Raw genomic sequence first — 13,695 nt, 5'->3', positions numbered from 1 at the left:
TAAAAATATCATATTGTATATCATTATAAGACATGCTAGCTTATAAAATTATAAAATGTGGCTCGTTTTGTCCTTGTCGTGGCTGAAAGTGTATTTTTCGTTTTACCTATAAATAATTAAATGTACAGTGATAGATTTTTACTTAATTGTTCATCGTTTATCATGACATTAATACCTGTTTTCTGTTTATAATTCAACTAAAAACTTTATATTGTATATCATAATAAGACACGAGAGTGTATAACATTTTTTTAACAAACATATCTTAATTAAAAATTTGCTTGCTTACATAAATTAGTTGGGTTTAACATAATCCAATATCCAAAATTTTTAATAATTACTCTAATAAGGCATAAGTTTTACAGTAACTTGAGAAATACTTTTTTTAATTCTTGAGATCTCTAAGAGATACAAAAGTTTACATGTTTATACGCTCCAAAATAGTAAAAAAAACTTTACTTAATTCATCTACGTTATATTAATTTGTAAAGAGTTAATACTACACATAATTCGTCCAATATGTTTATTTGTTAGGAATTTACTATACTTAATTCGCCGATACGTTATGTTTATTTGTTAACAGTTAAGATAATGGGGTAGAAACTTTTTATGGCACTTCGGTACATTGGTTTTATGGCACATTGGTCATTTCCAAAAAGATAAACTGTATTCATGCAAACCCAAAATAAAAGTTAAAATGTTTTCAAAATTAAAACAAGTTATAGCAGAAGCTCCATTTTGCAGCTTGACCTAATTTTATATTTTGAAACTTAATGTTCGTTCTAGGTTTACCTGTAGTCCTTTTTTTTATCTACTTCAAATTTTAAATTACCAATAGAGAATTTTTATAAAAAGGATTCTCCTGAGGTTTATTATGTTATTGTATAAAGCAATTGTATTTGCTGAATAATAATTAATTAATGAAAAATTAAAACATTTCTTTCGACCTAAAACTACATTATTAACCATATGCTTGATTTCTCATTAAAATAATAATATGATTTATAAAAGAATAAAATGGTGCAGACATGAATCAAAACAATTCCTTAAATAAAATAAAAATACTGTTGCGTTAAATAAGTATTCAAAATCGCAAATTAATATTTAAACTAGAAAAAGTCAAAAATGCTATCGAAAATTAAAAAAATCGCAAATGAGAAAAAAAAGCTCAAACTAGCAATATCTAAAAGCGAAGATTTCGAAAAAGATAATTCGATACACGAACCTCCTATTGCAAGCAAACAAGTTTTCTGTGTTTTTCATACTGTCTCTAAAACACTAGAAACTCGGCAGAGTTTCGTCCTCAATTAAATATTATTTTGCCACTTTTACTTACTTTTTAATTCAAAAATTATTTATAAAGGATTATGGAATAATCTGAATTATCAAAGAATATAAAAATAATTAGAAATTAGTTTCATAATAGCAATATCTTATATATGCTCCCTGTTGGAACCTTATTTTATATTTATTTAAGATTTATACAAAATTTCTTTGCCATTTTAGAGAGGACCCACCGAAGCCAGAAATTTCTGAAGCTGAATTGGCTATGGAGGTTTTTATTTAATTTTTATTATTAATTTAATTTTTATTATAGCTCGTTCACCAGGAGTTGGCTCCGTCTTCACGTGGTATGCGAGGATACTATTTCGCTATTTTTGGGAGAAGGCTGTGAGCAATCCTGAGTAAGATTGCTATTTGGCCAGAATATTTTTTTCACAAACTTTATCTTCAACATTAAATACTTCATAAATTTGATGATATTTCTCTCTTTTGAGTGAATAGTTTGTCATTTTTTAGATATTTTGCTGGGAAAAAAGCAGTTTTTAAACTTAGAATATATTTAATTAGCTAGACGAAAGGTATAACAGCAGATAATAAAGCGAAATTAGTGACTGAAAAAGAAGTCACTGTTTGTGTTTGGCACACATTAAGGGTTGTCTCAATTTCAAGCTCAGAGATGTTTCTCTTCTTACTCCCACACTGAAGTGAACTCTGCGTTCGAGGGGGGGAGCCAAGTGCCTACTCCTGGTGAGTGAACTATACTACAGTGATGCCTGTTAAACGGACAATATCTGTAAGTCCTGTCTAAACTGATCTAATTGATCAAATATAATTTGTCTACTGTAAGAACTCCCCCCGCCACTAAGTCTGAAGCAGTCTGCTGCTATGGAAACAAGAATAGCTCATTTCAGGAGAAGGGTAGCTTCTCTTCATTCCAGGGCTAACACAGTAGACCGAAGAAAAGGATTCCCTTTCTCTATCCGAACCATGCCAAAACCTGTTCCAAACGATAACCCCTACTTGAAATAGTTATACCTCGTTACCATAGTCACCGATCCAGACGAATGGCTAGGGGAGTTACTACTTTAGACAAACGATACCAAACTGACAAAAGCAATTATATTTCCATTTTTAAGTTTACTACTGTCAAAGTGGACAATATAATTGTTGTCCTAAACACAGGTTTCACTGTACTATTTTTTTAAGGAAGTTTGATATACACAAATTTACACACATTATATGAATTTTTGAATCAGTCAGCCTGTTTTTCAGTTTATTAACTTGAAGAATCTAGTATTTAATATATATATTAAATAATATTAAATTTTAATAGGAAAATATTTTATGTATATATATTAAAACTTAATAAAAAAATAAGCACACTTAATAAAAAAAAATTGCTCAAATTTACACACATTATATGAATTTTTAAATCAGTCAGCCTGTTTTTCAGTTTATTAACTTGAAGAACTTAATATTTAATATTATGAACAATCATTGTAAATGTTTAATCAGGGGTCTGTCCAGACATTTTGTGAAAGGTCCGTTTTTGTAAAATTGTGAAAAAATTGCTCGTAATTTGTGAATATAAAGTAAGCGTTAAATCACACTCTTTCAACCAGGGTACTGCTTTTATGAATTTGTGCCAATAGGGTCCTTATTGCAAAAAGTTTTTCAAGGCGTTTTTAAATTGTAAATAGCTGTAAGATTATGCTCAACACTGTGAAACTATAATTTAAAAAAAATTTCAAAAATAAAAAGCAATTGCTGTTTCTAAATTAGAGGTGCAACATACAAATAAATATTTGGTATTCAGCCTATACTATTGAATGCACAATATTCATTTCGGACGAAAATAGGAAGAAGCGTCTGCCGAAGACAAAACTTAATTCGTTTACATCTATCCTTATTTTTTTCCCCTTGGGGAGGGTTTAGTCGATTAACAAAACAATAACGAAGATAAACAAATTTCTGAAGGGTCCGATTAAAAAAAAATCATTTTGCGAAGGGTCCGTTTTTAAGTTAAAATATTTTGTGAATCCAAATTTCTTCTAAACAGACCCCTGTTAATACACAATATTTTCCAATGTATATAGATTGGAAAATATTTTATGTATATATATTAGAACTTAATAGAAAATATATGGAAACAATGTATTTTTGGTCCGGTATTTTGTATTAAATTACATTTTCTTCACAATTTAATTTTAAAAAATTTAATTAAAATTGTTTTTAATAAATTGCATGAAACTAAAATTGCATAAAAAGACTTTTACAATTGCATTTTTAATTTTCTATATCATATTTTCTTATTATATTTTTAAAATTTACATGTCTTTTTATATTTTTATAGGCCTTTTTCGAAAGGGTAATATTTTTTGAATATTTAATATGTGTCATATGCTTCGTAGCATGGCTATAAAATTGCCTTGTTCTTAAATTCGTGATATTGTGAATTAAGTTGTTTCGTTGTGAATTCGTGATGCTTTATTTTGCTTCTTTTTTTTTTAACAAAATGCATTGCTTTTTTATTATTTATATAAAAATGTGTGTTTAACTATAAATTTTAACTTGAAACACGACATATCCCTTCATACGAGCAGTCATTAGAGGATAGTTTTCTGTTAACATTTGTAGGCATTAGAAATAGTGTCATCTGTATTCATGCTAAATTTTTAGAAATTACTATAAAATTTTACATATGAAAGCAACCAGAATGTCAATCCTCAGTTGCGCTGATAATTTTTTTAGGTTCTGAAATCAAATATAAATTTATTTCGTCTATTTCGAAGTAATTATTAAGTTATGAAAAAAACTACAATTTTTGAATACGTCGCCAAGTCCAATTCAATCCGCAGATGAAGAGCACTATTGGCTGTACTTTAATTAAAAACTTTTCTCCTCTTATATTTACGCTTTAAAAGGCTTGATTTAAAAGATTAAATTATATAATTAGGATTAAAATTCTTTCAGTTTTTGTATAATTCTGCACTTTTTTTAATAACAATATTTTAGCTAAGTTAGAACTATAGAGAAAAATCGTTTGTGATTAATATTTCTGAAGGATCATAAACGTGATTTTTCCAACGGTATTGTTCATCGCAAATTTGGAGGGATTCCATCTATTCTTTAGAATTTTTTTGTTCATTTTTAATAATTTAAATTTCCCCAACTTGCGAAATAGGCAAAATATTTTATATACATTGTTTCACAACCAAAAAAATAATTTTATTAAAGTAAAAAATTTCATCTTGATGTGCTTCGATTACATTAATATTCAACACTGAATTTCTAAAGCTCTTTATTTCGCTAAATGTAAACTTAGTATGATAAGCTTAATATCAGCGAATTAATTTGCAATTAATGGATACTTTTATTGTTCCTTATTAGTAAGGTGTAAATCCTACATTAATAATGAGTGATTTAATTCTACTCTTCCAAAACTTTTGAACAGTTTCAACGAGTAAGTGAGATACCCTCTTAAATAGATTTTGTTCAAATTTTTACTTACTAAGTAAAAATCTTCGAAGAATTGATTACAGATATGCTAATTAATTCTCGTTTTAGAAACAGAAATTTTGACATAAAAACGTTTTTGTGTTTTTCACATTATCTTTTCAACTAGTTATAAACCTTTTGGCTTCAGTTATAGAACTCGTTAAGCAGAAATAGTTCGGTGTAAAGAATAGTTTTTATCTATTATCTTTTATTATTCAGATTAATAAGCGTAGAAAAGTGTTTGTGTTGTTTTGTATAATTATTTTTACATGGTTTAAAATGATACAAATGATTTACATGATTCGAAATGTGATTAAAATCTGTTGAATAGACAATAATAAAATTAAATCGATTGAATAATAAAATAAATATTTAAAAATATGAATTTTTGATATTTTTTCCTCTCAAATTCTTTGACCAATTCCGCTCAAATTTATTATATAAAATTAAATAATTTGAATTTATGTTAATACACTGGTGAAAACAATTGAAGGGGAAAATGTTTTTTTCCCTTTGCAATAAAAAAAACTAGCAAAGTAAATAAAACTAATCCAAAATATAATCCAATAAAAGACTAATATATTCCTTTTTACTAAAATTTCACTTAGCGTTCTTTTTCATTAACAGAACATCCATTGGACAAGGAAAATATCTTCTCATAAAAAAAGGAGACAAAATCGATGTTAATATCTAGGTGTAATTAATGTAAAAGAATGGCCTAAAAAGTTTCAACATCTTTTCAAACATTAATTATAAAAAGTGTAATATTATGAGCTCTTTTTTTTAATATGACCGCTTCGTTCTCTAACTCATAATTAATTTTGAAACAGAAAATGCGTAAGAAGAAAGAAGAAGAAGAAGCCATGTGGGCAGAATATATAGAACAAAGAAAAATTCAAAAACAAAAAGAAGAAGAAGAACTAAAGAAATTAAAAGAAAGACAAGTATGTTTTTTTCACAATCTACAAATAATTAAATTTTCATGAGAATTATACTTTGAGTAAAAAAAAGTATTATTCTTTTTGGAATTCATGCGAAGTTATTATAATTTCGCAAAGAGGGTTAATCATTATATATTTATTTATATAATTTTTGACTGCACAAGTTTGTATACTTTTGGTTTTAATGTTTGCTGCACGGAGAAACAAAATTCTGCTGTATATATATGCTGTCACTATATGCTGTTGACATTCCCGGTAAAAAAAATATATAAAAAAAAAAAAAAAAAAATATATATATATATATATATATATATATATATATATATATATATATATATATATATATATATATATATATAATAAATAAATAAAAACAAGAAAACACGAAGAAAGTTAAGAAAAACAATGTTAAAAACGTGCTAAAATTATCTATTAAAATTTTTTTTCTTTGATAATTTAAATAATTTTTCTATGTGCTAATTCATATCGTGCAAATCCGCGGCTAAAATTATTTGCAAAACAGGTAATTTATGTTTCTCTTTTCTATTTTATATGTTTTCTTAAATGAGCATCTATCTTCTAAAACTATTTATGATCAATTTCCAAAATTATCCAGTATAATATTACCTTGATCACATCCATTTCGGGCCCATCCTTGGTAACTAACAAATCAAAGCTCAGAACAACAAATCACTTCAGCAGTGCAGTAAGAACGACACTTTAAAACCCTCTTGTTACACTCAATATGCGCTTTTGTTTTCATCATTTGTTTCCATATTTTGTCAATCTTTCTGCGAAAACATTTTTAAATCATTCTTGAAAAATTTTCTGTCCATGTAAGTTGATCTGATTTTGATACTCGCTTTATAGTCCCTTTTTAATGTTTTTTCTTTTTCTTTTATTTTATTTTCTGTTTTTACATGTTATTTTTACTTATTTTTAATTTCTGTGATCTATTTTATTTGTTGTTATTCTTATAAAAAAAAATTTTGAGTGCTCCTCACACTATTGTATTAATATATTTCGCTTTGGCTTTATTGATACAATATCAGATAGCACTCTGTTTTGCGGATATAATCGTGTGGGCTGAAGAAAAGATTATATCTTTTTTTTCCGGTTTTTTAAATAAAATTTCATCCTTTTTTTTTTTTTTTAAACTGTTGTTTGTTATTTTTTACTTATTTTTCCCCCTTTTTTTTCATATGTCTATTATTCTTCTTTGTTTTATTCTTCATTTTGAACTTAGGTTTTCAAAATTATAGTTATTATTTCCACACATTGACGCCCGGTGGCAGAGTTGGTAGCGCTTTTCGCTTAGTTCGGGCCGGGCAAGCTTGACTTTCGGTCGATAAATTGAGTAGCAAGCATGCTTGTGGGCAGCACTCAACCGGAATATCTGCTCCAGATCAAGAGATGAAGTAAACTGAGATGAGTTGTCTCGCCACTCAGTTATTTCAATACATTTAGAAAAAAAATACAAAACTGAAAAATAAATTAAACCAAATAAATGGTTTTTACGTTATACTCTAAAGTATCAGAATAAAATTACAAAATTTCACCAAATTTTATCGCACATTATAGAACTATATTTTATTGCTAACTTTACCAAAGCACTTCAGTAAAAATTAGCGAGCTTTTTAGGGCTTGTTTTTTTTTAAATTTATTTTTTTAATATATATATATATATATATATATATATATATAAATATATATATATATATATATATATATATATATATATATATATATATATATATATATATATATATATAAATATATATATATATATATATATATATATATATATATATATATATATATATATATATATATATATATATATATATATATATATATATATATATATATATATATATATATATATATATATATATATATATATATACATTTTTAAAAAAATACATTTAAAAAAAAAAAAAAGCACTAAAAAGCTCGCTAATTTTTACAGAAGTGCTTTGGTAAAGTTAGCAATAAAATATTAAAAAAATAAAGCTATTAAGATAAAACAATTAAATAAAGCAATTAATTAGCGACTAAAAATAAAGCAATTAAAAAAATTAATTTAAAAATGAAGATAAGAATGGGAATTTTTGTTCTTTTCAAAATTTGAAGAAGATGTTATTGCAAAATTTGTTGTTTAATATGTTTTGTCATCAAGTGAGTGTTATAAACATTGAAATGCAATGAAGCAAATTTTTTATTTAAAAAAAGATGTATAAATAATTCTTTTTAAGGTGAAGAGGAAAGAAAGAAGGAAAGAAGAGGAAAAGAAATTGCTAGCTTTAAAGAAGCAGCAAGAAGCTCAACGAATAAAAGAAATGGTATATCTCACATTTATTATAAGTAGTTTAAATGGAGAAATTTTCCTCCGCACAACTTAGTTATTTAAAAGCTTAGGTGAGTTTTAAAAAAATAATTCATAATAATTACAAAAAAAGTATCGGCAAGTATGTAGCTAAATATCATGTACAAAAAAAGTCTAAATAACTTCTCATCTACTATATTGATTTTCGAGATTAATAACGAACACGTGTCTAACTATTATGCTAGTTTATGACCCTGGTTTATGAGACACGTGCCTAACTATTATTCTAGATGAGTCAAACTATTATACTAGTTTAACGATTACACGTGAATTAAGTTATTAAAGCATAATAAAAACGTATTTTTGATTAAAAAAAAAAAGCCAAAGTACCTTTTTTAAATGAATTACGAATTTGGGATCTTAAAATGTTTTTGAAAATCTATAAATATGATCTCAATCACACAAAAATCTAGCCAAAAGCTTAAACCAGGTTCAATTAGTTTTACATTTATTCACTCATTACATTACTTGTTATTTATTTAAGTCATTTTTTTTTTTCGTTTATTCTCAATCAAATCACATTAATCACGAGCTTTTTGCACTCATTTATAACATAAAATTTTATAGTTTTCGAAACAGTCGCATTTTTGAATTTTTAAGTTACTCAATCTATTTAATATTTTGTACATTGTATTTTAAAATTACGTTCGCTAAAATAATGCAAAAACGTTTATTTTTCCGATCAAAAATATTCAAATGTATAAATTTTTTTGAATGAGTGAAAAAAAAAATAATTGCAAAAATAATAATTTCTGAATCTTCACAAAAAAAAGGATACTATGGAAGGCAATTTTCTTCATTCCTATGACTTACTTAGGCAAAAATGACAAAAAATCTAAAAAGTTATCTAAAATCTGATTTCCGAATGAAACGTAAAGGCATTTATCTTCGGCAATCAAACAGGTTTTGTTGCCTCCTTATAAATTAGCCTCCTCATATGATGTCTCCTTCATAATTAATGATTCATCAAGGCAAATGAACATTTAGAAAGTATTCACATACTATGTTTCAACTCTTGAATATTATTTTAGCTTTTCGATTATGTGTTATGTTTTTACTTCATTTTTGGCAAGAATTCTAAAAATATATCGACTTCAGGCGGTAATATCGATAAAAAAAATTCAAGATAAAAAAAAATTTCATTTTTTCTTATCATTTTGTTTTTGTCTACAACTTAATAAGTATAGTTTATTCACCAAGAGTTGACCCTTGGCTCCACCTCCTCGGACGAAGAGTAAGAGGAGGAACGTCTCCTTGCTTGAAATTGAGACAACCCTTAATGCGCGCCAAACACAAACAGTGTATTCTTTTTCAGTCACTTACTTCGTTTTATCATCTGCTATTGTAACTCTAGCTAATTAAATATATTTTAAATTTAAAAACTGCTTTTCCAAGCAATATGTCTCAAAAAGAACAAACTATTCACTCACAAGAGAGAGAGAGATCAATGAATTATCTAATGTTAAAAAATTGCTCATAAAGATTGAGAAATAAATATTTTTGTCTTACGATCACCAAATATCAACCTTGTTCAGGATTGTTCACATCCTTCTACCAAAAATAGCGAAGTAGTATAGTCGGATACCACGTGATAAAGGCTCCTGGTGAACGAACTATACCGTCAATTGAAATCAAATTCTTTCTGACTGGATAAATGGCATCTCTATGAATATACTGTAAAGACTATCACTATGGAGTATCCATAGTGTAGAGATTCAATGATTAGATTCAATGTCTTACAGCATGGAACTATTGAATACTTTAAGTGATGGTGATAATCGCCCAATTTTGACTAATTTAATTGTTCAAAAAACAATGAAATAAATCTTTATAAAAAAATTCATGTAACCATTTCCTCTCAAAAATAATGGTTTGCATCCCCTGGTAAAATCCTACAGTGTAAAAAATTCTGGATAAAATTACGTTAAAAAGTACTGGCCTCTTTAGTGCAACATTCGTAAAATCCATTTTACCGTAAAATTTAATAACATATTTTTTACAATAATATTTATTTAATTACAGTAATTCAGTAATTTTACAATACTAGTAATTTTACAATAATTTTACTATAAAAATTACAGTATATCAGACTTTCTTTTCCATAAAATTTTACGGTAGGTACCAGCCCTCAGAGTACTTTTTACGATACATAAATAAAAGTGATTTTTCGTTCTGGATGTCTAACTAGTTTCTTGAAGGAAGTGTTTTTTTTTTTTTCTTTTTTTCTTTTTAACATTTTGTCTGCAAAGACATGAATTATTTTAATTGTAAGTTAGGGCAAAAAAAAATAGGTTGCTGAACACGCAATAAATAATACAGTTCACAGATGAATTTTAAATAATTTCCTGTTAGAGCTCAGCTTACAAATCGGAAAATGCAGAAATTTTTGAATTTATACCTCAAAGAAATAGAATTTTTAACGAAGGGCAAAGACTTGTTGCTCTTGTTGTCGTATGCCATTAAGGCAAAGAAAGTGTGCTTGTTTTCCACTGGCGCCATCTAAGGCCAAGAATTCTGTCACGCACATACGTCACAGCCCGTTTATAGGACAGATGCATTCATTCATCCCCAGATCGTAATTTTGACCTGAATCAGAAAAAGATCAATCTCTAATTCCCTCAGAAGTAGGATTTGTTATAGGAGCATGGAGGACTTCGTAACCCGACAAATTTTTGCTTCCACCAATCACCATTTATCACCATTTACCACACTTCGACCGACAGAACTCACGACCTCTCGGACATCGGCCCAATGCCCTACCAACCAGGCTATCTTAGCCCCGAAGAAAGTCTTTTTATAGCCAACAGTGATCTTTGAAATGAATTAAATTTGGCGACGTGTTCAAGGTAAAAATCGTAGTTTTTGATAATTTATAACTTAGTACTTGACAAATAGACAAAATTAATTTTATACTCAATTTCAGAACAATTATTTCTAGAAAAAAAGGTAAATGACGCTTTCTGTTAACCATAGTATCCACCCATTAACAACATTGTTATTACCTGGGTCAGGATGTTTATGGTCTGAAAGAAGAAAAAATACTCTGAAAACTATCAAAAATAATCTTCAAAGAAAAAACTTTAAAATTTTTCAAAAATAAGAACAATATTAGTCTTTTTTAAAAAAAAAAAAAGCATATATTATAGTTTGTATTCATACATTTAATAAAATATTATATTTCAAACAAATGTATAATTTATGAATAAAATAAAATTTAAAATAAACACCTGACAGAGATTAATAAGAATTTATTAATTTTTAGTTAGAGCGTCCTGATTCTTGAACAATTTCGAATGCATGTAAAATAATTTTCAATTTTCTATTTCCTATTGAACGTCTTTACATACAGTCATCCCCACTTAATTGCATATCGGATAACCCACTAATAGGAATAAAATTTAATAAAGGAAATCATGCTAAATTTGCTCGTTTAAAAGGACGAAGGAAAAGATTATTTTTTAGATTTATTTGAAAAAGAATTTTCAATTACTTTAACCGCATTAGCCCGAGTTAACCTATAGATTGCAAATATTTATCACTCCGAGAAAGCACAATTTGTCAGTACATTTTGTTTGATTACGTTTTTACTCGGTCAGAAGCAAAAAACCTGTTGTGATTGCAAATTTGCCAAGTTGATTGCAAATTTGCAAATTTGCCAAGGACTGTTTGTGCGATTGTATATACGCTGAATTTACATAGCAATAAGAGTAAATAAAATGACGTTTAAAAAGTATCACTTAGTCCCTTGTTTTAAGAAAGACTAATATTTAACTTTTTTCATTTGTCTGAAATAACTATAGGATTATATTACTATATAGATTACTATAGGAAATACTACCGGGAATTGATTTTAAATTAAAGTTTTCTTACACCTTTCAACTTTTTGTTTTAGTTCCTTAATAAAATTTAAAAAAATCCAAAATAATTGGGAAGTGGTTAGTAAGAATAGGTCCACTCATGTAAAAAAGTAGAATAATTATGATGTTAACACAATTTAATTGTTTATTGATCATAAAGTCGAGTGTAATTATCTTAGGAAGAGAAAAAATCAAAAGAAGCAGAAGCCAAGAAGAAACGTTTGGAAGAAGCAGAGAAAAAAAGACAAGCAATGCAAGCAGCCCTTCAGAAAAATAAATTACCTGAGAATGTTACTCCAAACTTTGTTATAACAAAAAGAAATGAAGATGGATCTCCCTCCTTTGATAAGGTATTTTCTTTCCAATATTTTAGTCATTCAATTTTAAAGCATTTTTACTCTTAAGGCAAACAATTATTTGGATATAAAGACTTAGAATATTTGGACTAGATATAATATTATATTTGAACTTAGTAAAAATAGTTTAGAGAAAAAATAGTAGGTTTAAAAATAGTTTGGACTAAGTAGAAATATTTGGACTTAGATATAAAGAAATTAGAATATAAAGAATTATTTGGACTTAGTGCCATGCGACATTTTTTCGAAATTCGATTTCACAGAAGCTATTTAACTGATATCACTCAAATTTTGCATTTTGCTATGTAAAATTGCATTCTTTAAAATGATGTAAAAATTGTATACCTTAAGATTCAAAATTACTATTAAATAAAGTAATTAAAAATGATAAATATTTAGTAAACGTTGTTTTTTGCCCTGATTTTTCCAGTTTTATTTTTTACTTCTCTCTTGTGTACTACGGTTTTTTCAGTTTTATTTTTCATTTTTCGCTGGCAGCTTAACATTTTCTGTTCCAAATCATTTTTGTCTTTTTCATTCACGACTGGCGAGTCTGGAAAATGGGCCAATGAAGCCGATGAAATTTTTATCATCAAGTACTGTGTTACTGTTGGGTCATTATTTTGATTAGATTCTCATATAAGCAAACATTTGTATATTTTTAACAGGTTTCATGTGGTCCTTAAAGCATTAAGAAAACCATGGTATCTATATTATAATTATTAAGTTATTTTTAACTATAAAATTTCTAAACTTAAGATTTTGTAGCTAGATATTTGAAAATAATTGGAATTAATTCTTGAATGTTGAGGTGAGTATAAACATAATAAAATGCATTTATCTTCATAGTTTTTCTACCCCCAATACAGTTTCTGAAGGACCTTATGAACTCAGTTTAAAAGGAAACTATCGTATCATATAAGTGTATTTAGTGATGGTAAGAATGGTAAATTAAATTTGTAATAAAAGGAATTAAGAAAAGAAATTATAGTAGCGATATTTGGTGATAAATGTAGCTGATCTTAATTGAAGAATATGTTGCGCGACATTTTAATGACGAATTTACAAAAGTAGGTTTCCGAATGAATCGAATCATTTATTTGAAAATTATCTTTATCCAAAGACACTCACATATTTAGCAGAATGTAACAATTTATTTAAAAATTTAACCGTTCTTAAGCATAAAATTTCAATGTTTTTTAAAATTGCACTTCGCTAATTTCTTCAACAATAGAATAAAGAAATTATGCAACACATTGTCGTTTCCAGGCAGTCTACATTTTTTTCGAGACTTTTTCATAATTTGCCGCACAACTCTATATATGGTATGTTTAAGAAAGTCAAAAACAGCATAAAAAACACGAATAATGTCA

At 27.0% G+C, this 13,695-nt stretch overlaps 1 protein-coding gene across 4 annotated transcripts in view; it reads left to right on the top strand.

Moving 5' to 3' along the window:
* LOC107436183 (troponin T) overlaps positions 1 to 13,695 on the top strand; it is an 81,810-nt gene that overhangs the window by 46,363 nt on the left and 21,752 nt on the right. For all 4 annotated transcript variants that reach the window (XM_071187413.2, XM_087155473.1, XM_043044485.3 and 1 more), the window contains 4 exons: positions 1,507 to 1,555; positions 5,613 to 5,726; positions 7,979 to 8,065; positions 12,146 to 12,316. In XM_071187413.2, the coding sequence (XP_071043514.1) occupies positions 1,550 to 1,555; positions 5,613 to 5,726; positions 7,979 to 8,065; positions 12,146 to 12,316 (378 nt within the window). In that variant the 5' untranslated portion in view covers positions 1,507 to 1,549. The remainder of the gene's footprint in view (positions 1 to 1,506; positions 1,556 to 5,612; positions 5,727 to 7,978; positions 8,066 to 12,145; positions 12,317 to 13,695) is intronic.

This window comes from Parasteatoda tepidariorum, chromosome 11 (genome assembly GCF_982258835.1).
Source record: "Parasteatoda tepidariorum strain Cologne lab strain chromosome 11, Ptep-v5.0, whole genome shotgun sequence".
Lineage (NCBI taxonomy): Eukaryota > Metazoa > Arthropoda > Arachnida > Araneae > Theridiidae > Parasteatoda > Parasteatoda tepidariorum.
Note: the sequence above shows the minus strand (reverse complement) of the source record. Positions and strands in the feature narration are given on the sequence as shown.